Source organism: Bubalus kerabau, chromosome 10, assembly GCF_029407905.1.
Source record: "Bubalus kerabau isolate K-KA32 ecotype Philippines breed swamp buffalo chromosome 10, PCC_UOA_SB_1v2, whole genome shotgun sequence".
Taxonomy (NCBI): Eukaryota; Metazoa; Chordata; class Mammalia; order Artiodactyla; family Bovidae; genus Bubalus; species Bubalus kerabau.
Genome location: NC_073633.1, coordinates 77,166,438 through 77,190,920, shown reverse-complemented (window position 1 = coordinate 77,190,920; position 24,483 = coordinate 77,166,438). Strand labels below are relative to the sequence as shown.

General features: G+C 37.3%; 1 protein-coding gene across 1 annotated transcript in view; it reads right to left on the bottom strand.

The window, feature by feature from the left end:
* Positions 1-24,483, bottom strand: part of LRRC9 (leucine rich repeat containing 9) — a 123,089-nt gene that overhangs the window by 21,189 nt on the left and 77,417 nt on the right. The window contains exons 20-27 of the mRNA XM_055538237.1: positions 22,835-22,969; positions 20,138-20,315; positions 16,165-16,385; positions 13,757-13,879; positions 8,723-8,853; positions 5,534-5,642; positions 4,514-4,653; positions 1,459-1,595 (exon numbers count right to left, since the gene is read on the bottom strand). Of these exons, the coding sequence (XP_055394212.1) occupies positions 1,459-1,595; positions 4,514-4,653; positions 5,534-5,642; positions 8,723-8,853; positions 13,757-13,879; positions 16,165-16,385; positions 20,138-20,315; positions 22,835-22,969 (1,174 nt within the window). The remainder of the gene's footprint in view (positions 1-1,458; positions 1,596-4,513; positions 4,654-5,533; positions 5,643-8,722; positions 8,854-13,756; positions 13,880-16,164; positions 16,386-20,137; positions 20,316-22,834; positions 22,970-24,483) is intronic.

Genomic DNA, 24,483 nt, shown 5'->3' with positions numbered 1-24,483 from the left:
TTGAATAATATCTACGGTAGCATGTTTTTGGCCATTATTCACTTTAGAATGCTCATTAAACATATTTAAGAAAGAGAACTCTAAAACAACAATGCTAAATGTGATTTCAGGGATCTTACATATCTATGACTAGCAGAATTTGCCACTCTTTGAAAATTCCCACTTATTTAACTAGATAGTTACATTTTAGATAAATTTAGCTCTTAATCCTTAAGAATCTAATTTGCTTCCCTACAGCCCCATCCTGCCCTTTCCCTAAAGACTTTTCTACCATCTTAGCAAATTTAATCCAGCAGGTGAAATGTAGGTTCATTAACTCTCTGATATATCCTGGCATGACCTTATCTTATTACTGCCCACATTTCTGTACTTCTCTACAGCTTTTGCCCTCTTCTCCCTTTAAACTGACCTTAGAATTTTCTATCTCCTCCTGTTCTGTATCACCTAACTGACCTCTTTACAAACCTTCAAATATGCTCATAACTTCACTAGCTACCATCTCTTACCTATTTTTCAAGGACAAGTTCCTTGAACATGCAGTCTCTAACCTCTATTGTTTTTACTGCCTATCCAATAATTTCCCACACTTCCAAATCTGATACTCTGAAGGTTACCAGTGGTTTCCTTTTTGTTGAATCTAATTGTCTACATCCAATATTCTTTTCACAGGCCTCATTCTTTTCATCATTTGACTTTGGTCAATCACCCATTTTCTCCTGACATCAAGAGTTTGTATTTCTTGGTTTTCTTTCAAAATTTCTTGAATGACTCCTCTGCTGGTTCTTTTTTTCCCAGCCATTGAGAGGTAGTGGGGGGAGTTGTGTCTCTACATGTCTTTTTGGCTTTTCATTCTTTGTTTTTTATCATTATTTCCTAAATAAGCACATATACCATGACTTGACCTATCACCTCCACTGGGATAATTCTAAACTATACATCTCCAGTTCTGATCTGTGGTCCAGTACCACTACTTGAAAAAGTTTCCATTTTTATGTCTCAGAGTAGTCACAACATTATCCTCCCCCTAGCGTTAGAAATTTGTTTGCCAATGTCTTAATGAAAGCATGAAAACATCCTGAACTATTTTTCTCTCCTTGTATATTTAGTCACTGAGTCCTAATATTTACTTCTTTTAAACGACCTTTTGGACTCCCCCTTTACTCACCCTTTCCACTGACACCATGACACCATTCTAGTCCCAGCCCTTATTATGTCATTCATACTGGATAAAAAATGCATGCGCTTTGGTGAGCTAGAATGCAATCTTCTATAGCCCTAGAATATTGCATTTACCTTATTTATATAAATAACTCAAGATACACCCATTTGTGATTACTCAAATATTTTTGTCAATGAATCTGTTCTAATAGTGATGCTTATATCTGCTTTCAAAATAGGATGATAATTAAGTCAGTTTTTAATAATAAAGACTTATACATTAATAATGTTGCTACTCACCCTGAAGAAAGAGGAACTTTAAATTTCTTAGTCTGTTAAGTTGTAGTTGAATCAAATTACAAATTCCATTGTAGCCCAAATGAAGAACTTCTAAACTGTTCATTATTGGAGGCAAATTTTCACTGCTTGTTGTATCTCTGAAACACAAATATCAGTTTGGCCCATAAACTTAATTTCAAATTAGCTGTTTGTATAAACATAAAAAGGCAGTTTATTATGCTGCTGCTAAGTCACTTCAGTCGTGTCTGACTCTGTGTGACCCCATAGATGGCAGCCAACCAGGCTCCCGTCCCTGGGATTCTCCAGGCAAGAATACTGGAGTGTGTTGCCATTTCCTTCTCCAGTGCATGAAAGTGAAAAGTGGAAGTAAAGTTGCTTAGTTGTGTCTGACTCTTTGCGACCCCATGGACTGTAGCCCACCAGGCTCCTCCATCCATGGGATTTTCCAGGCAAGAGTACTGGAGTGGGTTGCCATTGCCTTCTCCGAGTTTATTATGTACTTACTATAAGCTGAAGAAAAAGAATGAATTTTCTAATAGAGCAAATTAAGCTATAACATTCTGCCTTTATAATTCATATAATAATCACTTTTTCTTCTTTAAAATCAGTTTTATATGATAAAGAACAAAGAAATACAGAGAGTTACTCAGAATAAAAAGCAACAGCTGGCACAATCAGGCAAGAAAAAGAAAAAAATAGTGACAGACTTTATTTTCTTGGCCTCTAAAATCACTACAGATGGTGACTGCAGCCATGAGATTAAAAGACACTTGCTCCTTGGAAGAAAAGCTATGACAAACCTTGACAGTGTATTAAAAAGTACAGACATTACTCTGTCAACAAAGGTCCATCTAGTCAAAGCTATGGTTTCTCCAGTAGTCATGTACAGATGTGAGAGTTGGACCATAAAGAAGGACAAGCACTGAAGAATTGATGCTTTTTGAACTGTAGTATTGGAGAAGACTCTTGAGAGTCCCTTGGACAGCAAGGAGATCAAATCAGTCAATCCTAAAGGAAATCAATCCTGAATATTCATTGGAAGGGCTGATGCTGAAGCTGAACCTCCAATACTTTGGCCACCTGATGTGAAGAGCTGACTCATTAGAAAAGACCTGATGCTGGGAAAGATTGAAGGCAGGAGGAGAAGGGGACGACAGAGGATGAGATGGTTGGATGGCATCACTGACTCAATGGACATGAGTTTGAGCAAGCTCTGGTAGATGGTGAAGGACAAGGAAGCCTGGTGTGCTGCAGTCCATGGGGCTGAGTGACTGAACAGCAACAACTCTAGATTGGAAAGGAATTAGTAAAACTGTCTTTATTCTCAGATGACATGATCTTGTATTTAGAAATCTGAAGGAATCCACCAACACAACAACAACAAAACAAAACTATCATTGCACCAATAAATTAATTCATGAAGATATAGGGTAAGAGATTAAAATACAAAAATCAATTGAATATCTATACATCTGTAATAACTGAGAATGAAATTAAGACTTTGTTTACAATATTATAAAGCATGATAAAATACTTCCAAAAAAATTAACAAGAGGAATTGAAAATGTATACATAGAAGACTACAAAACATTGCTGAGATAAAGATCTAAATGAATAGAGAAAAATCTCATGTTCACACAGTAGAAGACTATTACTACTAAGACAGTAGTTCTCCCAAAATTGATTAATGAATCAATTCAATCTCTATCAAAGTCTAGCAGGTTTTCTCCCTTTTCTTTTCCTCCAGAAAATAACCATCTCATCATAGCATTTATGAGAAAATGCAAACAACCCAGAATACCTATAATAATCTTTGAAAAGAATAAGGTTGGAGGGCTTATCTTTCCTGATTTCAAAACTTATAAAGCTGCAGTAATCAAACCAGTCTGAAACTCGCAAAAGGATAGACTCACAGATCAATGGAATAGAATTAAGAGTCCAGAAATAAACTTCTACAGTTATAGTCAATTGATTTTCAACAAAGTTACCAAGGCTATTCAATTTAGCCCTCACATTTTACTTCACAATATATACAAAAATAAACTCAAAATGGATTATAGTCTTAAACGTAAGAGAAAAAAATTTCTTGAAGAAATCATGAGAAAATCTTTGTAACCTTAGGTTAGGCAAAGAGTTCTGAGGTACAACAACATCATAATCTGTAAGAGAAAAAGTTGATAGATTGGACTTTATCAAAATTTAAATTCTTTTAAAAGATATCATTCAAGAAAACATAAAGACAAGTCACATGTTTAGAGAAAAATACTTGTAAATCATTTATTTGATAAAGGTGTTGTATCCAGAATATTTGATGAATTTAATAATAAAAACCCAAACAGCATAACTGAAAAATAAGCAAAATATTTAAACAGGCAGTCACCAAATAAGATAAAATAATGGTTAAAAAGCATATGAAAAGCTGCTCAACGTTAGTCATAAGGGAAATGCAAATTAAAACCACACTAAGATACTTCTTTAACTCCATTAGAATGGCTATAATAAAAAATGTAGACAAATGTTGGTGAGGATATGGGGAAATTAGAACCCTCAAAACTTTTTTTGGTAATGGAATTTGGTACAACCACTTTGGAAAAGAGTGTGGCAGTTTTTTAAGAAGTTGACTCAGGAATTTCACACTTAGATGTCTACATTTTTTATTACAGCCATTCTAATGGAGTTGAAGTATCATATTGTGGTTTTAATTTGCGTTTCCCTCATGACTAACGTTGAATTGTACATAAAGGGCAAGTGTTACGGTATGTGAATTGTATCTCAAAACAAACAAACAAAAAAACAACAACCCACAGTTCTTAAACATGCAAGGTTTTTTCATTTACTTTTTTCTTTTTTACAATACGGGTATGAAATGGAAGAAGCAGGGAAAAACAATAACAAAGGAGTATTTTGGTGTCTTTTTATTTACAAAGTTTATTTTTGCTAGGCAGCTATTAAGTATTAAATAAGCTAAATGTATGTTACTACTGGCATTGATATGACTAACCGCTTTTAAAATTCCCAACCAAAATTATTTATAGTTGTAAAAAAAGAATAATACCTGTTTATTTTTGAAGTTCCTTGCTGCCCATAGCCACTTGAAGGCACTTTCTGGTACAGCAGTTGTCTACTGGTCAAGTGAGTCTGAGGTTTTAGTCGGGGTATGATTGATTCAATATGGTTATAGTTTAGGCATAACACCTACAGAAAGAATACATGATTACTCAGCTATTAAAATATGAATGATGCTGTATATATATCTTTGGTTTGAGGTTATCACCATCCTAAAAACTATTAAGATGCTATGGATAAAACTTGGACTATACAACATAATTTAATATATTAGTGTTAACAATGACAAATTTTTATGTCCCAAGTTGTCTGGATTTGACTGTGAAAGTGTATTTTATTATTTGACATGCTGAGAAATGACACCATTTCAGACAAAACAATGAAGACCCTAGAAAGCTGCTCAACTTTCTCAATCTGTACTCCTGACTTCTCCAAGCTTTATTTAGATGAAATAACTCTTTAGTTGGAGAGATTGTTATTTCCCTAAGTTTAAAAGGCCTTAGCCTTAGCAAATGTCTCAAACCTATAGGACAGGAGGCAATGAGGCTGCTTTGAGAACCACAGTGCCCTCCAACTTCACTCATGACAGAGGCAGCTTTCCATCCCATCTCCTATTAGAGAGGAAGATTCACTGCTTATAAGACAATCACATAAAATTGAGGGGCAGGAGGAAAAGGGGACGACAGAGGATGAGATGGCTGGATGGCATCACCGACTCAATGGATGTGAGTTTGAGTGAATTCCGGGAGTTGGTGATGGACAGGGAGGCCTGGCGTGCTGCAATTCATGAGGTCGCAAAGAGTCGGACACGACTGAATGACTGAACTGAACTGAACTGAACTGAAATCACTTTGGGAAGTAATACTTTTTTTCTTGGTGAAAAATTGCTTTAGGAAAAATAATTTCTTTTCTTTAATGACATGAATATACATTTTAGTCTAAAGTAAAGAAGATTACAACCTGCACTGGAAATCTTAAAAGAAAAAAAGAAAATTTGTGAGTGACTCACCTTCACATTAGGCAGATAGATTAATCCACTGAATGAGGTGAGATTATTGTTCTGTAGATTCACATTACACACATTTCTAAACTGGTCAACTGGAATCAAATCCACAGTTCTGAATTGAGACAGAGTAAATACAGTTATAACTTTAATGGGCATATTATATTGGTGAAATCTCTCACATGTAACACCAAAGCCATTTTGAAAAATTTATCTGACAAATTCTATGAAAAATAATTGCCATAGTATAAAATGTATGGATCAAATGATCGGATAAATACATATTTTTGTTGGGTATATGTGTAAGAAAAATGACATAGAATTTCATTGACTTAAGAAATATGTCTATTACCACATAAATAGCACTATCATAAAAGAAACATCCAATTTCTTTATAAATTCACATACGTGCTCATGAAATCATAGTGAAGTTGATACGGTAATCCAAAAGATATTCAGTTGTAAACTGTAGAGGATATATATGAAACAGGTTATTTCTGAAATGCCAGGAAGAGGTTTGGGATGGGAAAGAAAAGGAGAAAGTAGGTAAGGTCTTTGAAAACAGTTTTCTGTGTAATTTCCTGAAAACTTTTATGGCATTCCACCTTATAAGGATGTTTTGGTAATTAGTCAGAATGCTTGATTCCTAGTTGATAGCTTTAAAACTTTTTTACCTTCATTTGAGCTATGAAGAAGAGCATAAAGCTAAATCACCTTGCTCTGATTCCTTCTTTTTAAAGATATATCAGTTTATTTCATTTATTTCTTTTTTAAATTGAGGTATAGTTGATGTACAAATGTATATAAATTTCAGATGTACAACATAGTGATTCACAGTTTTTAAAGATTACACTCCATTCACAGTTATTGTAAGATATTGGCTATATTCCCTTTGCTGTATAATATATTCTTGTGGCTTATTTATTTTATACAGACTATATGTAGCTCAGTCTCCTACCCCTATTTTGCTCCCACCTTCCCTTTCCCCAATAACCACAGGTTTATCCTCTGTATCTGTGAGTTTTTTTTTGTTGTTGTTATATTCACTAGTTTTATTTTTTAGATCACATACAAGTGATATCATATAGTATTTGTCTTTCTCTGTCTGACTTATTTCACTTAGCGTGATACCCTCCACCTATGTTACTGCAAATGACACAATTCTGTTCTCTTTTGTGGCTGAATACTATTCCATTGTACATATATATACTATATCTTATGTATCATCCGTTTATGGCCATTTAGGCTGCTTGCATATCTTGGCAATTGTAAATAATGCTGCTATGAACACAGGGGTGCATGTATTTTTTTAATTAGTATTTTTCATTTTTTTTTTCCCCAGATGAATGCCTGGGAATAGAATTGCTGGGTCATATGTTAGTTCTGTAAAAATGTCAACTCAGATCTTCTGCCCATTTTTAATCAGGTTTTTTTTTTTTTTTTTACATTGAATTGTATGAACTGTTTATATATTTTGGATATTAACCCCTTGTTGGTCATATAATTTGAAAATAATTTTACACATTCAGTAGGTTGTCTTTTCATTTTGTTGATGGTTTCCTTTGCTGCACAAAAGCCTAACCACATCTTTAAATCCTCAACTCTTAAGTTATAATTATAACATACTTTATCCATTAGTAAGTTGCTTATTCTTTCAACATGTTTTCATTAGTTATTTCCTAAGTGCAGACGATGTGTTTAGAAAGTCTACAAATATGAAAGACACTGTCCATGCACTCAAGAAATGGGAAAAACTATAATAAGAAATACTATAATAAAAAAAGGAAAACTGCCACAATACAGTTAGGCATAACTGAATTTTAGGGAAAGAAAAACCTATTTGGGGAAGTCAGAAATGACTTCACTGGGGAGAAAGATCTTAAAATGAGACTTGGAGAATTTGGGGCATCTGTCAGGCAAGAAAGAGTTCCCGGCAGAGAAACAGCTGCAAGCAAAGGCAGAAACATGAAACAGCATTTTGTGACTGAGATTAAGGAATAGAATATTTTAGAATTTCTGGACTATAAAGAGTTATGGTGCAGTAAAGGTAATGATTACAAGAGATAAAAATGGACTGGCAATGAAAGGGCGTCCCATGTCATACAAAGAGATTTAAAATTTTATTCTCTCTACAGTGGAAAGCCACTGAAAGATGTTGAGAAGGGAAGTGATCTGATAAAACTTGCATTGTAATAGGCAGTATGGATAATAGATGGACTTACAGGTAAGGTTATATGAGACAAAAAACAATAGTTTCTAAAATAGGTAATTCTCCATTCTAGGACAATGGCAATGACTATGGAGAGAAGGTAGAGGGAACTATGACACATACTTAAGACACAGACTCTGGAGAATGTAGTGATTAACTAAAAATGGAGGACAAAGGAGAGAGAGATGTGGACCCTAGATTTTTGGCTTGGGCAACAACAGGAGAATGTTATTTCCTGGATGCTATCTAGGGAGCAAATATTCAAAAGAGGAGCCCAGGTTCAGGCTAAATTAGGGGTTCATCATAAATTAAAACTACAGCTGAAGATATCTGCCTATGAAGAGTACAGAATAGAAAAAAGAAGAGAAAAGGATTTATTAACCATTATCATTATCTAACAATGATAACATTCATGAGAACAGCATCAGAGGAATGCTAACAGTGAAAGCCAGATAATGCTGGATTAGAGTGATACAATGTGATGAGCAAACATAGTATGTTCCCATTTAAAAAACTTGGTTATAAAATAAAATAGAAATATAAAGTCTTAGAAAGAGCTTGATTACATTTTTAATCATAATGTGTGATAATAAAAGTTATTAATGCACTTCAAAGATGGAAAAATTAATATGAGATTGTGAAGTAGGGTGGTCGATTTTCTGAATTATTGGCTATATTTGGATAAGACGTATAAATTATAAACCTTACAAAAATAATAATGACTACACATTTAATTATAATATCAAATTGCTATTGTTTAGTCATGTCTAAAACTTGGGACCTTATTGTCCTTGCGACTGCCATGCCCCTCAGTGCATGGGACTGCCCAGGCAAGAATACTGGAGTGGGTTGCCATTTCCTACTCCAAGGGATATCCCTGACTCATGGATTGAACCCACATCTCCTGCTTGGCGAATGGATTGTTTACCACTGAGCTGCCAGGGAAGCCCTCAAATATCAAATAGCATATAATAAAATGATTGTACCTGATGGATGATGAAGTCCAATTTAGTTCTTGCATTTGGGTGAAATTTGGGTGTCCTTGTCGTTCAGCAATCATGTCAGAAGTAAGTCTGCCACCAAACAAATCTTTTGCACACTCAGTCTCTGGTGGTTCCTGTATATGAGGATATTTAGAAAGTGATGTCCTTTCTTACAGATGATTGTGCTGTGCTTAGTCACTCAATTGTGTCTAAGTCTTTGTGACCCCCAAGGACTGTAGCCCATCAGGCTCCTCTGTCTGTGGAATGCTCTAGGCAAGAGTACTGGAGTGGGCTGCCATGCCCTACTCCAGGTTTACAGATGACTAAATGTCTTTAATTCTTTGGTTCCAGGTCAAAATGGAGTGGACTCATTTCTCCCTATTTCATACTAAGTACAGCCAAACCTTCTGGATATTACATATAAAATACACATAGGAAACTGAAAGGTTCAGAGAAGAAGGCAGACCAGCTAAAGACCTTGGCACCTGAGGAATAACACTGTGGTGAGTTCTCTGGTGTGTTACTCTGATAATAATAAGAAACCTTCATCTACTGTTCCTGCTTGGCCATATGGTCAGGCAGGAGAACAATGAAAACCTGACCTGTTAAAATGATGTCCATATGGGGCACAGCCCTATGGAAAATGATGGGTATATTAAAGTAGGGCACATTGATGCCCATCTGAACTCACTTTCAATTTTGGAAGGTGATTGAAATCGACAAGCAGATAGGCCCATATGTTCACTTAAGGTGGCCACCTGGGTCTGTAAAATAGGTGGACATTGGGGGTCTACAGCAATGCAGAGATAGGCTGAATCTAGACATATTCCTCTTGCACCCTCTTAGGTACAAAATGCCAATAAGCACTGTTCCGTCTGCCAGCAAAAGAGACAGAGACTGCAGATGGCTATGTGGCAGATTTCCCTGTGGGAAGGCCCTGAACATAGCTGGCAAGTCAGACTGAGGCTGGTAGCCCTGGGGAGCTACAAATAGGTCCTGACAGGAATAGATCCTGACCCTGGACTGGGATTTGCTTATCCAGTGTAAATGCAAATGCATATATTGGTATGAAAGAGCTGGAACTGAAGATATGACACCAATTTGGACAGTTGATGGTTATTTCTTCAGACCAAGGAACATGCTTTACAGCCCATACTGTGCAACAATGGGCAGGAAACTATCCTTTTCAGAGTAGTAGTTTGATAGAGAATTGGACTGGGCAATTAAAACATTGGTTATCTAAAACGGGGGGGATAGAATCATGACAGTCTGGGGTCTGGCTTACATGTCTTTCTGAGTGTGCTCACACTCAGTGAACATGAGTGGAGCTAAAAGAGTGTCCCCAGTGGATAGACGTCTGTTTTTTGGTGGATCTGGGGGACAGGGGAAGGATGCTGATATGACTATGCACTTCTTACTAAGGAAGGATGATGCTGGTAAAATCATCATACTTTTTCTTTCCTTCTTCCTCACATCACCTCAACTTTCTTTTTCCTACCCGATGCAGTGGTCACAGAACTACACCTGCAATTATAAGTGCTAGAAATAGGGATCATTTTTAAGCAAGAAACTATGCTTTTAAACATTTTGTCAGAATTCCTAAAGGCCCGATGGGGGTAGATTTTACCTTCACTCCATCTGGCAAAATTGGAATTAACAATGAATGTATCTGTATTTGCTGGTAGCAAAAATAGCCCACTTGTTTTGCACCTATTATCACCTTGCCCGATATTAAGCGAGGTGGGCTGAGGGAAGGTATGGTAGACTAGTATCGCTGTCTGCAATCTAGACCAGCACAGTGGCCAAACCTAATGCCCCTTCCAGAGGTGGAAAATATGGGTATAAATAGAAAGGATGGGGAAGAGAAGTTGTGGGTAAAGGAATTAATGAATACGTAATGTAATGAGGGAAAGCCAGTATTATTTACATTACCTCAAAAGAGGCTAGAGCAAGAGTTGATATTGTCTCAGTTCAATTATAGCAGATGCTTGAAAGCATCTGTTTTCTGAGACTACTCCTGTTTTAGGAAACTGACAAAAGTCTCCAATGGAAAGCTGTAAATCTGAGTAGCCTCACCCTGGGAGACATTTCCATGATTATGGACTGTATAATAACTGAATGGGATTATAGCAATATTCCAAAATCTTTTGAATTTATGATCATTTTGCTGTAAAAAGACAAGGGCATGAGCTATGATATTGTGACCTATAACAAGAAACATACATTTGGTCTTTGTCTACTGTTCCTGGCACATAGCTCCTAAAACCCTTGTAATTTCCTGTTCAGCCACTCAGTCATGTCTGGCTCTTTGCAACCCCATGGACTGCAGCATGCCAGGCTTCCCTGTCCTTCATCATCTCCTGGAGCTTGCTCAGACTCATGTCCATTGAGTTAGTGATGCCATCCAACCATCTCATCCTCTCATTTCCTTCTTCTCCTGCCTTCAATCTTTCCCAGCATCAGGGTCTTTTCCAATGAGTCAGTTCTTTGCATCAGGTGGCCAAAGCATTGAAGCTTCAGCTTCAGCATCAATCTTTCCAATGAATATTCAGGATTGAGTTCCTAAAGGATTGACTGGTTTGATCTCCTTGCTGTCCAAGGGACTCTCAAGAGTCTTCTACAATACCATAGTTCAAAAGCATCAGTTCTTTGGTGCTCAGGCTTCTTTATGTTCCAACTCTCACATCTGGGAATCATTTATTATAATATTGTGGTTTTTGTTTTCGATTCCTGAAATAGCTCCAGAACCACCAGGTGAAAGGAGCGTGCTTCCATTCCTAACAAGCCTTTCAACCACACCTGAGTTTATCTTAACAAGATGACTTTTGGAAAGTCCCTGAGAATGGGGACTGGTTGCTGGGAAAACCAACCATGATTAGAAAGTTGGAACTTCCAGTAACATTACCTTACATCCTGGTATGATTATATATCCACGGAGCCCTGGAGACAGAGTGAGACTTAGCTGTCCATGCTTTACCATTAAAAAGTCATGTCACTTCGAATAAGGCATTTAAATTCTCTGGCGCTCTTTGTGTTCATTCACAAAATAAAGCCTTTGGACTATGTTATTTCTAAAGTCAATGTCTATTTACCTCTCAAACACTCTAGGATCATGTTGCCTTCTACCTCCTGCTACATCTACTTTTGGTGGCTTCTTTTCCTCTTTACATTTACTAAATGTAGTTGTTAAAGCCTCACTTAGGTTTACTTTCTCTACTCTCTTTCCTTAGTCAATGGTATATGCTTTTGGTTTTAACTAGGCAACGTTCTTTAAATTACTTCCAAATCTAAACAAATGTAAATTAAACGTCCATATCTGACGTTAGTCCTGTGTTTTCAACTGCCTGTTTGCCATCTCCAATCAGATGATTCACTATCGTATAAAACTTAGTGTGTCCAACACTAATCATCTTATTCCTGAAACTACTTTTCCTCCTATAATATTTCTGTTATGATATCTCTTACTGGCATAGACTCAAGCCTTACAGACCTCTTTTATTCTTTCCTTTCCTCATCTTTCAAATTTAATTGGTTGCCAAGTTCTGTCAATTCTTCCTAGTATTTCTACCTTTCAACTCTCCATTTATAATACTATTTCCCCTTGGTTCATTTCAGTTTCTCAGTACCTCATATCTAGATTAAGCTAATAGTCTCCTATTGGTTTTTTTGTATATTGCTCTAAACACTGCTGTTAAATTTCCTAATATATAATTTTGAATTATGTTATTCCCCTCCTCAAAAACTTCAATGCCTTACCATTACCTCTCAATTAAAGTCTAATCTTCATGTCCCATTATCAATTCATATATTCTACCTCATCCTACAAAAATTTTGTGGAGCTTACAGGAGGAACATATAATCAAATAGTAAGATGTAAATAATAGTGGAGATTGAGAATGATGTAAGTTAGAAGAGATCAAGTGTTGGGATAGGGAGAGAGACCATAAGTCCTACAGGGTTTCTGTTACTGAACCACAAATTTGGCTCTGAGCTTTAAGGTAGTCAAAGTGAAAAGGAAAATAGTTAAATAATACTCATTTTCAGCAAGGAGAGCATAACTTTTCTTCAGGGGGAAATGTTTTTCCTACACTTACTTCCAAAAGCACTTTCCGAGGTGGCCCTTCAATTGAGGGCACAGAGCGATGGGAAGGATAATATTCTCAACAACGCCCTGGCGCATGTGCGGTACTAGCTTCAAATGCCTGTTTTAAAAACAACCCTCAGTGAGAACCAACACCTGAACAAAACCAAGTATGCAACATGCTAGAGAAGTGTTCATGTTTGGGGGAGAATACTTTTGATTCTTCATTCTGAGGAGGGTCTTGAAAAAAGCAAGGTTAGAATTAGTAATCTTATCAGAGTACCTCAAAGTTCCAAATAATCATAAACTATCTCTCAATTTTCTAGAAACTTGAAGAGTTTTAAAGTCTGACAGGTGCTAGGCAGTGTTACACAGGGAACTTTCTATTCTCCACACATTTGTTGTGCATGTATCCTATTACACGGAAATCAGAAGCCTTGAATGAACCTGCTTGTTACAGAATTCAAGTTTCCAAATATTGCTTTCATAGTCAATCCTATGTTCTGTGTTATTTTTTAACACAGTAAAAAAAGTTATTTTTTACTAGTAATGTTGACATACCATTCGTTGGTTCAAATATGTTTTTCTTAAATCTTAACTGTATTTTTCCAGGTAACAGGAAGCAGTTTTTAGGCCCAAGAAGATGGTAGGGCTCCAGGGCAGTTTTTCTATCCTGTCTCATAAAATTGTGCTCTTTATTTGTTAGGCATTGGATTCAGTGGGTTTAAATGTAAGCAGTATCTTCCCTTCTGTGCCACCTCATTTAGACAATTAAAAACTGACCAAAGGAGAAAAAATTAAAACCCAGATCTAAAATGTGCTTTAGGGATCAAGATTTTAATAAGCATAGTAAGTTTATGTACTAGTGATAAAGCAACATTCAAAATGACTATGACCTATGGATATATATTAATATGCAGTTTGGACCAAATGCTATGAGTCAACAAAAAACTTACAATTGAGATTCCATCCAAAGCTTTCAGTTCTGGAAGATGAAATATTACAAACAACCGGTAGTTTTCTTGATTCCATACAATAATGTTTCCATACATGTCTAGAATAACCAGGTTGCATAAACCCTGCATAATAAAAATACATTTAATGTGATATACATATATACTCACTCTAACTGGTTTTTTCCCCTTAAGAGTTTAATCAGCCTTGAATTTTAATATTTGAATTACTCTATCATTCCATAGTGATTTGAGATCTTTGGAGTGTACTATTTACAGTACACTTTCAGACTATTGTATAATTTGGTGCAGTATTTCAGTGGTCTATACTATATGATCAGAATCACTTTTTGGATACTGGTGCTAAATGTATTACCCATGATAAAGACTCGTAAAGAACTTAGCAAAGTTTAAAACATATGCTATGTTTATGGAATAACAGTCTATTAAATAGTACATGGCTATTATGTAGTATATGACTTCCCTGGTGGCTCAGATGGTAAAGCATCTTGCTTACAATGTGGGAGACCTGGGTTCGATCCCTGGGTCGGGAAGATCCTCTGAAGGAAATGGCAACCCACTCCAGTACTCTTGCCTGGAAAATCCCATGGATGGAGGAGCCTGGTAGGTTACAGTCCACGGGGTCCCAAAGAGTTGGATACGACTGAGCGACTTCACTTACTTACTTACTTATTATGTAGTATACAAATATGGGCTTCCCAGGTGGCTCAGTGGTAAAAGAATCCACCTGCCAATGCAGGAGGCACAGGAGATGCCAGTTCGATCCCTGGGGGGGAAAGATCCTCCGGAGGAGGAAATGGCAACCCACCCTGGTACTCTTGCCTGGAAAATCCCATGGACAGAGGAGTCTGGTGTGCTACAGTCCATGGGGTCTCAAAGAACTGGACATGACTGAGCACATACATAAGCACATATACAAATATAATAGTGAAATGAAGCAATGAAAAACACAGTCTTCTGATGAGGGATAAAACTGAAGTGCTTCTGCCTGGTAAGGGAGTAGCAGACTTCAATGTGCTTCCTTATTAGATATTTTGATGTGCCTTTGTTGTGAAGGAAGGGCCCTGACTTTTTACCCTGAGGGGGTAAAACTACTTACTGTGTCTATAATGTAAAATGTTTATTATGTAGCTATTGTTGATTAGGTTGACTCTACAGCTCTAGAAGTAGTTGTATTGGGGGAATATGATGAGGATAAGTTTGCAAGCAAGAAAAGATAGGAAATGGATGTAAGTTTTTGGTAGGAGATAAAGTCCTAGCAATGTGGTATCAGCAAAAGGAGAGAGGCCATTGGGAGTCTCAGTGGTAGGAAATGACCTTTGAACTTTAGAAACTATGAAGTCCCACATTACATTTGAAGTAAATCCCTATTCTTTGTTGTAGTAAACTTCCATTTTATTAAAACCTCCAGTAAAACCTGTTATACAGAAACCTCAATATAAGAGGTTTCCTGGGGAGAATTAAAGAAAGCAAAACTGGGCAAAGCAGACATTACTTTGCAAACAAAGGTCCGTCTAGTCAAGGCTATGGTTTTTCCAGTGGTCGTGTATGGATGTGAGAGTTGGACTGTGAAGAAAGCTGAGCGCTGAAGAATTGATGCTTTTGAACTGTGGTGTTGGAGAAGACCCTTGGACTTCAAGGAGATCCAACCAGTCCATTCTAAAGGAGATCAGTCCTGGGTGTTCTTTGGAAGGAATGATGCTAAAGCTGAAACTCCAGTACTTTGGCCACGTCATGCGAAGAGTTGACTCATTGGAAAAGACTCTGATGCTGGGAGGGATTGGGGGCAGGAGGAGAAGGGGACAACAGAGGATGAGATGGCTGGATGGCATCACCAACTCAATGGACTTGAGTTTGGGTGAACTCCAGGAGTTGGTGATGGACAGGGAGGCCTGGCATGCTGCGATTCATGGGGTCACAAAGAGTGGGACACAACTGAGCGACTAAACTGAACTGAACTGACCAGAGAGGGTAGAAGCCATAAGTGAGAACCAGAAAGTAGTGAAAGATAATCAAGAACTGCTCTGAGAAGAGGAACTGTTAATGAATCTTATCCCCCAATCAGGTTAGGCGATCCTTGGAAATACTTAAGGAAGGCACAGTTAGAAGTAATGGAGACCGGGTTATTTTATTTGAGGACTAAAATATATTTCTGTGAAGCTATCAACCTGGGGACACTATCAACTATGGTTACACACTCGCATGTTTGTATGTGTACACAAATTGAATGCAGATACGTTTTAACAAACCTTGTTTTTCCTGATTTTTATTTTCTTCTTTACATTATTCTATATTTTCCAAATTCTATATAGTGAGCATGTATTACTTTCATAGTATAAATAAATAACATTTTTAGAAAAATAAAAACATTAGTGCCCCCAGATAGTCACCTTTAAATTGTAGATCTCCTGATTGAGAGCAATATAGTTATTGCTTACGTATAATTCAATTAGTGTAAAAGCTTTTTGTAAACCACTCAGTGAAGTGATTCTGTTGTTCTCAAGAGAAAGGGAATGCAGATGAGGCATGTTATCAAAAGTATGCTTTTCCAAACCAGTGAGGAGATTATTATTTATGCTGAGGCGGGTTAATTTAGTCAGCTTGGAAATGCCTAGAAAAATAAGCAAATTCAAAAAAAGATTCAGACAGCACTTAAAGGTTAATTTAAAAAATAAGCTGCTGGTTGTTTTACTGTTTCTCTTTTTCTAAGTTCAAGTTACTTGACAGATTTTATAGTATTGATCATCATTGTTTTTCCTTTTGTTAAAGAAGAATATAATGTGCATTAAGTCCCAACTAATATATTAAATTCTAATTTTGGATTTCTAAGTAGACTCATTTTTCTTAGATGTTAAGGGAAAGCACTGTGTAGGAATATTGAATTAAGCTTTCAAATAACCTTTTAATGATGTAGTTAATTAAGGTTTTCATCATCACAATAATATAAAGCTCTACACAAAGCTTCAAGTATTCACCAACCCGTACTGTAAAACATTAAGGGTAAGGAACTAGAATACAATGCTCTGCAAAGTATTCCTTATTGTGGCATCATTTGCAGTAAAAAAAAGAACTCTAATTCTACCTTTTTATGTTTAGAAATACTTTAAGACAGAAATGTTACCTCTCACTACAATCTAATCCCTATGTATTAACACAATATATACTGTAGACACTTTGTAACTGTGGATAGGGTGATGCAGTTGAAAGACAAGAACTCTGGAGTCAGAGTTGATTTCAAGTGTAACACTACTAGATTTAGGACCGTAGGTAAATTATGTAGAATTATGTAAACTCTGAGCCTAATTTTCCTCATCCATGAAATGAATATACCTAAATCTACTTCTAAGGGCTATGGAATTAAATAGAGTGATGTTTGAAAAGTATCAGTTCTAACTATTGTCAAATAAATAATGAATACTCAATAAATTTTATTCATGTTCCTCTCTCACATCAGCCTTTATCATGGGACTATGAAATGCTGAAAGTAAATCAATCTGGGGCCAGTTAGGATGTACTATCAAAGCAAAAATCCTCAAATTGGATATTAGGCCTATCTGTGTTTGCGGGGGGGGGGGGGAAGATAAATATCTGTTAAAGTTTAGTAGGGTAGCTTGCCGGGAGCCAGTGTGAGGAACTCTGCCTGTGGCAAAGGTCATGAGGAAGGAGGCTCGGCATATGCAAAGGCAGGATCGAGCCTCAGGAGTCCCCCTGGAAATTCTCAAGCATCTACCCCCAAAACCAGAGTCTGCCTACTTTACTGCTTTGTGCTCTCACCTACACCTCTGACTTTACGGGGGGGCTGTCCTGGGCGTGACAAGAGTGTTTTAGTTCACAACCGTGAGAGGCATGAGATGTTCTAAACTGTCTGAATACAGATTCCTTTGAGCAGTTAAAAGATTGATTAGAAATTGTATTGGTGAAGGGTTTTTCACTTGTTGGGCCAGTGTTTGCTGCTAAGTTTCCATATCACTTACCTGCTGTGTCCCTGGCAGTGTATTGATTAATATAATTGGTGTAAGTAGTAGCTTTAATGTTTGTAACCTTGGACCCTTGAGTTAATTCTTTTTCTTGTTATAGCCCACCACACCTTTGCCCTACAGGAATGCAACTTTATCTAATGCTTTTGGAGGGTGGCGCCTGACTAATCACCTTGAGAGAAAAATAAGTTTTCTGAAGAAAGGGTCTTAAAATGTTAACAGGCCTCCAGGCCAGAAGATGATGCAAATCACCTAAACTTTTGCATATGATAAGTTTGCAGGAAGGAAGCCTGGCTTACTGCATGACTCTACCCCTTCCCCCATTATCCTCTATGGATAACTTAAGGTATAAAAACTACTTTGGAAAATAAAGTGTGGGCCTTGTTCACCGAAGCTTGGTCTCCCCATGTTGTTCTTTCTCTCACCTTCTGGCTGAATTATTCAGCCTCTTTTCTCCACTGAATTTCCTCACTGAGCTATCCTTATTTAACCACTCTTTATATCCTTAATTAACGTTTAATTAAGCAATTGTTTCCTGATCCTCGACAACGCAGTCCCCGCTTTGAATTCCCTGGATCCACTGGGGCTGGACCCCGGCAGTAGCTATCTTTGAAAAGTGGGTATAGGGAAAAGACAGGTTGAAGGATTCTTCCTTTCAATAAGCATATGCAGGGGAATAAAAAGGAAATGGGTTCTCAGTTGTATATACAAAGCAAAATTTGCACCCTATTGTATGGGAGTGGAAGGCTAGTGATGGTTCTAAACACAGATGCCTGAGCTAAGCCTCTCTACACTCTAACTCAGCTGAAATCTATAGAAGAGAGGCCTGTGAATCTGTACATATATTTGATTAGTGGTGATTGCAGCCATGAAATTAAAAGACACTTACTCCTTGGAAGGAAAGTTATGACCAACCTAGATAGCATATTCAATAGCAGAGATATTACTTTGCCAACAAAGGTCCGGCTAGTCAAGGCTATGGTTTTTCCAGTGGTCACGTATGGATGTGAGAGTTGGACTGTGAAGAAAGCTGAGCACCAAAGAATTGATGCTTTTGAACTGTGGTGTTGGAGAAGACTCTTGAGAGTCCCTTGGACTGCAAGGAGATCCAACCAGTCCATTCTGAAGGAGATCAGTCCTGGGATTTCTTTGGAAGGACTGATGCTAAAGCTGAAACTCCAATACTTCGGCCACCTCATGCGAAGAGTTGACTCATTGGAAAAGACTCTGATGCTGGGAGGGACTGGGGGCAGGAGGAGAAGGGGACGACAGAGGATGAGATGGCTGGATGGCATCACCGACTGGATGGACGTGAGTTTGGGTGGACTCCAGGAGTTGGTGATGGACAGGGAGGCCTGGCGTGCTTCAATTCATGGGGTCGCAAAGAGTCAGACATGACTGAGCGACTGAACTGAACTAAGTGATTCTTATGATCAAGCACTTTTTTATAAACTACTGTTAATCACCATTAAAATAAAGTATAACAAATGTTAAACATTCTATTTTTAAAGATAATTAACACTTGTTTTGCATATGTAATTTTTTTAAGTAAAAATTTCTATTTTATGAAAAAGGTAGTACACACACACATGCTAAAAACAATTCAAAAACAAATAAATTAAGCCTCTTTTCCAGGCTTTGGTTTTCAATTTTTACCTTCTCTCAATGACAACCCTGTTACCAAAATGCACATCCAGAAATATTCTATACCTAGATAAGTATGCTGATATGTGTGTGTGTGTGTGTATGGCTTCTTATCTTTTTCAGAAGTATGCCTCATTCATTCATTTATTAATATATACACAATGGTATAGATCTTGACTACTGCCTAGTTTGTTACATGCTAAGTTTGGTAAGAGATGGTAAACACTGGTTCAGAGATGGGAGGGAAGGCAGAGGAAATGAAAGTCTGCTGGTTGGGTTCATTATATATAGTAACCAACCACAGATCCCACTAAGAGGTGTTTAGAATACTCTGGGCTTAAGAGATGGTAAACACTGGTTCAGAGATGGGAGGGAAGGCAGAGGAAATGAAAGTCCACTGGCACTAGTGGTAAAGAACCTGCCTGCCAATGCAGGAGACGTGAGAGATACAGGTTCTAACCCTGGGTCAGGAGAATCCCCTGGAGGAGGGAAGGCATGACAACCCACTCCGGTATTCTTGCCTGGAGAATCCCAAGGACAGAGGAGCCTGTCGGGCTATAGTTCATAGGGTCACAAAAAGTTGGACACTGCTGAAGTGACTTAGAATATTCTACTCCAAACCTTCTTGGGACTTCTTGGAAGATCTTCCTCTTCAGAAATTCCTTCATTAGTGTTACTCACTTTTTACTCTTCTTAATTAGACATTCATATTTTAAGACTCTAGGATTATCTAACATCTTACCTTCTATCTTTGAGATGCAGTTTCCATCTAATGTGAGCTCTTCCAAGTTAACACACGATTCCAAGCCTTCCATTTTAGTGAGATTATTGTTGCTGAATGAAGCCCATTTCAAATTTTCCAATTTTTCTAAATTTGTGATTTCAAAAAGATGTTGCCCATCTAAATTTAAGGCAGTTATCTGTAGAATGATGCACTTTATATGTTATTTCTGAATCATATCAAAATTCACTGTTATAAGATAAAAAGGCTAATGAAATAATTCAAATGTGGTAATATTAAAAAAAAATTCCTTTAGGAACTAAAGACATGGCAAAGCTCTTAATTTACAGAAAAGTAAAATTTTGATTATTTCTTGAGATTATAACTCAAAGAGGGACTTATATGGTTTTGTAGAAACTGAGCTGTGCCAGTCAGCTTCCCAGTAGTGAAGGACTTGGCTCAGCTGCTGGGAGTGCTATTGGCAGAAAGCCTTCAACTGTCAGTCCCTTCAGGGACAGCATCAGCTGCAGAGAGCAGCCTTGCTCAAGGTCATGCCCCTTCCCAGATTGGTACCTACCCAATGATGAAGGGAAAGAAGGGCCTGGCCTTCTCAGCCCAACTTGGGACAGATTTAAAGGGCCATTGTAATTCCAGAACTGCCCACAGGGTCAGCTAAGACTATAACTGAGCCAGCATCATAGCTAAATATCTCTGTATCCTGTAATAAAAACAATGGCACTAATATCTTCCATTTTCAAGGGTCATTTTCTCTTAATTCAGTTTCTACCTTTGGCAAGAGGTTACATGCTGCTTTATGAAGAAGCTGTGGATGTTCCATGACATTTTTTCTTAGCTTTGGGTGAATTCTGACTAGTTCCCCTATTCCCTTGCCAAGATATCTGATTCTTTTTACCTTACCATCCAAACTTTTGACTTGTTCTCTGGCTCTGAGCTTTAAAGTCCTCTTGTTTATTTTGATATATTATCAGAATCTACCCATTGGTTTTGTAGTGTACCTTTATCCTAAATTCCTGTGCTAGAGTGACCACTGTTGAGGTCTCAGTTCAGTTCAGTCACTCAGTCGTGTCCAACTTTTTGTGACCCCACGGACTGCAGCACGCCAGGCTTCCCTGTCCATCATCAACTCCCAGAGCTTGCTCAAACTCATGTCCATCACGTCGGTGATGCCATCCAACCATCTCATCCTCTGTTATTCCCTTCTCCTCCTGCCTTCAATCTTTCCCAGCTTCAGGGTCTTTTCTAACAAGTCAGTTCTTTGCATTAGTGGCCAAAGTACTGGAGTTTCAGCTTCAGTATCAGTCCTTCCAATGAATATTAGGACTGATTTCCTTTAGGACTGACTGGTTGGATCTCCTTGCAGTCCAAGGGACCCTAAAGAGTCTTCTCCAACACCACACTTCAAAAGCATCAATTCTTCAGTGCTCAGCTTTCTTTATAGTTCAACTCTCACATCCATACATGACCACTGGAAAAACCATAGTTTGACTAGATGGACCTTTGTCGGCAAAGTGATTTCTCTGTTTTTTAATATGCTTTCTAGTTTGGTCATAGCTTTTCTTCCAAGGAACAAGTGTCTCTTAATTTCATGGCTGCAGTCACCATCTGCAGTGATTTTGGAGCCCAAGAAAAAATCTTTTACTGTTTCCATTGTTTCCCCATCTATTTACCATGACGTGATGGGACCAGACGCCATGATCTTAGTTTTTTGAATGTTGAGTTTTAAGCCATCTTTTTCACTCTCCTCTTTCACTTTCCTCAAGAGGTTCTTTAGTTCCTTCCTCTTTGCTTTCTGCCATAAGGGTGGTGTCATCTACATATCTGAGGTTATTGATATTTCTCCTGACAATCTTGATTCCAACTTGTTCTTCATTCAGCCCGGCATTTCACATGATGCGCTCTGCATACAAATTAAATTACAGCCTCAACGTACTCTTTTCCCAATTTGGAATCAGTCGGTTGTTCCATATCCAGTTCTAACTGTTGCTTCTTGACCTGAATACAGATTTCTCAGGAGGCAGGTCAGGTGGTCTGGTATTCCCATCTTTTTAAGAATTTTTCACAGTTTGTTGTGATATACACAGTCAAAGGCTTTGGCATAGTCAATAAAGCAAAAGTAGATGTTTTCCTTGAACTCTCTAGCTTTTTCTATGACCCAATGGATGTTGGCAATTCAATCTCCAGTTCCTCTGCCTTTTCCAAATCCAGTTGAAAATCTGGAACATTGAGGTCTAGTCCCAATGTCTAGCCCTGTGACACAGCTAGTCACAACTTGACTTCTCTTTCAATTTTAATTTGTCTCTCCTAGTTTTCTGCCCATTACCTATCTGTACCGTCTTTATGAAATAAATGTAGAGGGCAATGGCACCCCACTCCAGTACTCTTGCCTGGAAAATCCCATGGATAGAGGAGCCTGGTAGGCTGCACTCCATGGGGTCGCTAAGAGTTGGACATGACTGAGTGACTTCACTTTCACTTTTCACTTTCATGCACTGGAGAAGGAAATGGCAACCCACTCCAGTGTTCTTGCCTGGAGAATCCCAGGGACAGGGGAGCCTGGTAGGCTGCTGTCTATGGGGTCGCACAGAGTCGGACACGACTGAAGTGACTTAGCAGTAGCAGTATGACATAAAGGGCAAAGCTGACTAAAATCAACTGAACTTAAGATTTTTACATTAAGTTTAATAGAATTGCATTTACCTTCAAGTACCAATTTCCACTCATATGTGAATGTGGTCCTAACTTTGAAGTCTGTGTCAGAATTTTGGCAGAAGGCCATATGCTGAGAATCCGTGGTCTCTCTTCTTTAGTACTAGAATGCCGTAAGAGAGAGAACTAATAAAACAAAAAAACACATGATGAATAAGGAAATATTATGGAAAGGTCCATTTATATATAGTTAAAAGAACTGTCTCTTAGATGGCTGGCCCAATGAGTAATTTTAAAATGTGACATTTTCTATGTCTTAAAGTGTTTTCAGTAACTTGATATACTTTAAATCATATCTCACTCATTTTTTGTTTTATCAGTCATTTAACCATAATATAATAATATTTATAAAACTGTGAAAGGATTATTATAATACAAACACCATGTAATTCATCCATGAAGCCAGTTTAAGAGCTAGAATATTCCTACTACCCTAGAAGCTCCCTGTGTGTCCCATACTAATCTTTTTCCTCCGCTGCTCAGAAGCCATCACTCATCTCAAGTGAATCAGTCAATCCTCTTAAGAAGCAATCACATAATCTCAAAATTTGTATCTACTATTACTTGTTTTCTTTATAGACCTATGTTTATATCCATAAATAAAATATTAGTCTTACACATATTTGAACTTTGTGAAAACTGAATAATGTTTGTATTCTTCTGTAACTTACTTTTTTGCTCAACATTGTATCTATGAGATTCATCTACACTTCTGCCTGTAGCTGTAGTTTATTCATATGTCATTGTTATATAGTATTTCCTTATCAAAGTCAATGAACACTGAGCTGACTTAAGGGTTTTTTGCTATTATAAACACTGCTGTTATGAATATTCTTGTGCATGACTCTTGGTACACATATGCAAGAGTATCTTTGGAGTATATAACTTGCTGGGTTTAGGGTATGTATATATTCAGCTTTACTAGACAGGGTCAATTTGTTTTCCAAAGTGGTTACATCAGTTGTAATAACTTTTACTTCAAATCTTTGGTAAAACTTGGTATTGTCAAGAATTTTTTTTCCCCCAATAGTGGCCATAAATTGGTAGATCATTAAAGTTTTAATGTTTATTTTCTTGAGTATTAATGCGGTAGAGCATCTTTCCTAAGTTGTTTGGCTGTTCTGATTTCCTCTCCAGTGAAGTGTCTGTTTATATCTTTTGCTCATTTTTCTGTTTGATTGGTTGTCTTTTTCCTAACGTATTTTGGATATATAAAGAATTTTGTCTAATTTTATCTACTTTTGTCAATTAGATATGTTGCAAATTTCTTTTCCCGGTATATAGCTTGTCTTTTGACTTTCTACCCTTTGAGGATTAGATGTATTAATTTTAAGACAGACAAATCAAATCTTTTATAGTTTATGCTCTTTATTTCTTACATAATAAATTCTTCCCTAATTCAAGGTTATAATGATAATTTCCAATCTTTTCTTCTAAAATATTTTGGTTTTGCTTTTTGCAGTGAAACCTTAATGCACTTATCCCAGTACCTTTTATTGACTAGACTTCCTAATCTATACGGTCAGCTCTGTGATTTATCACTTTTCCATGTATGTGTGGGTCTACACTGGGTCTTCATATTCTGTTGTGTTGGTCTATTTGTCTAACTCTGCCAAATCCACACTGTCTTACAGGATTTT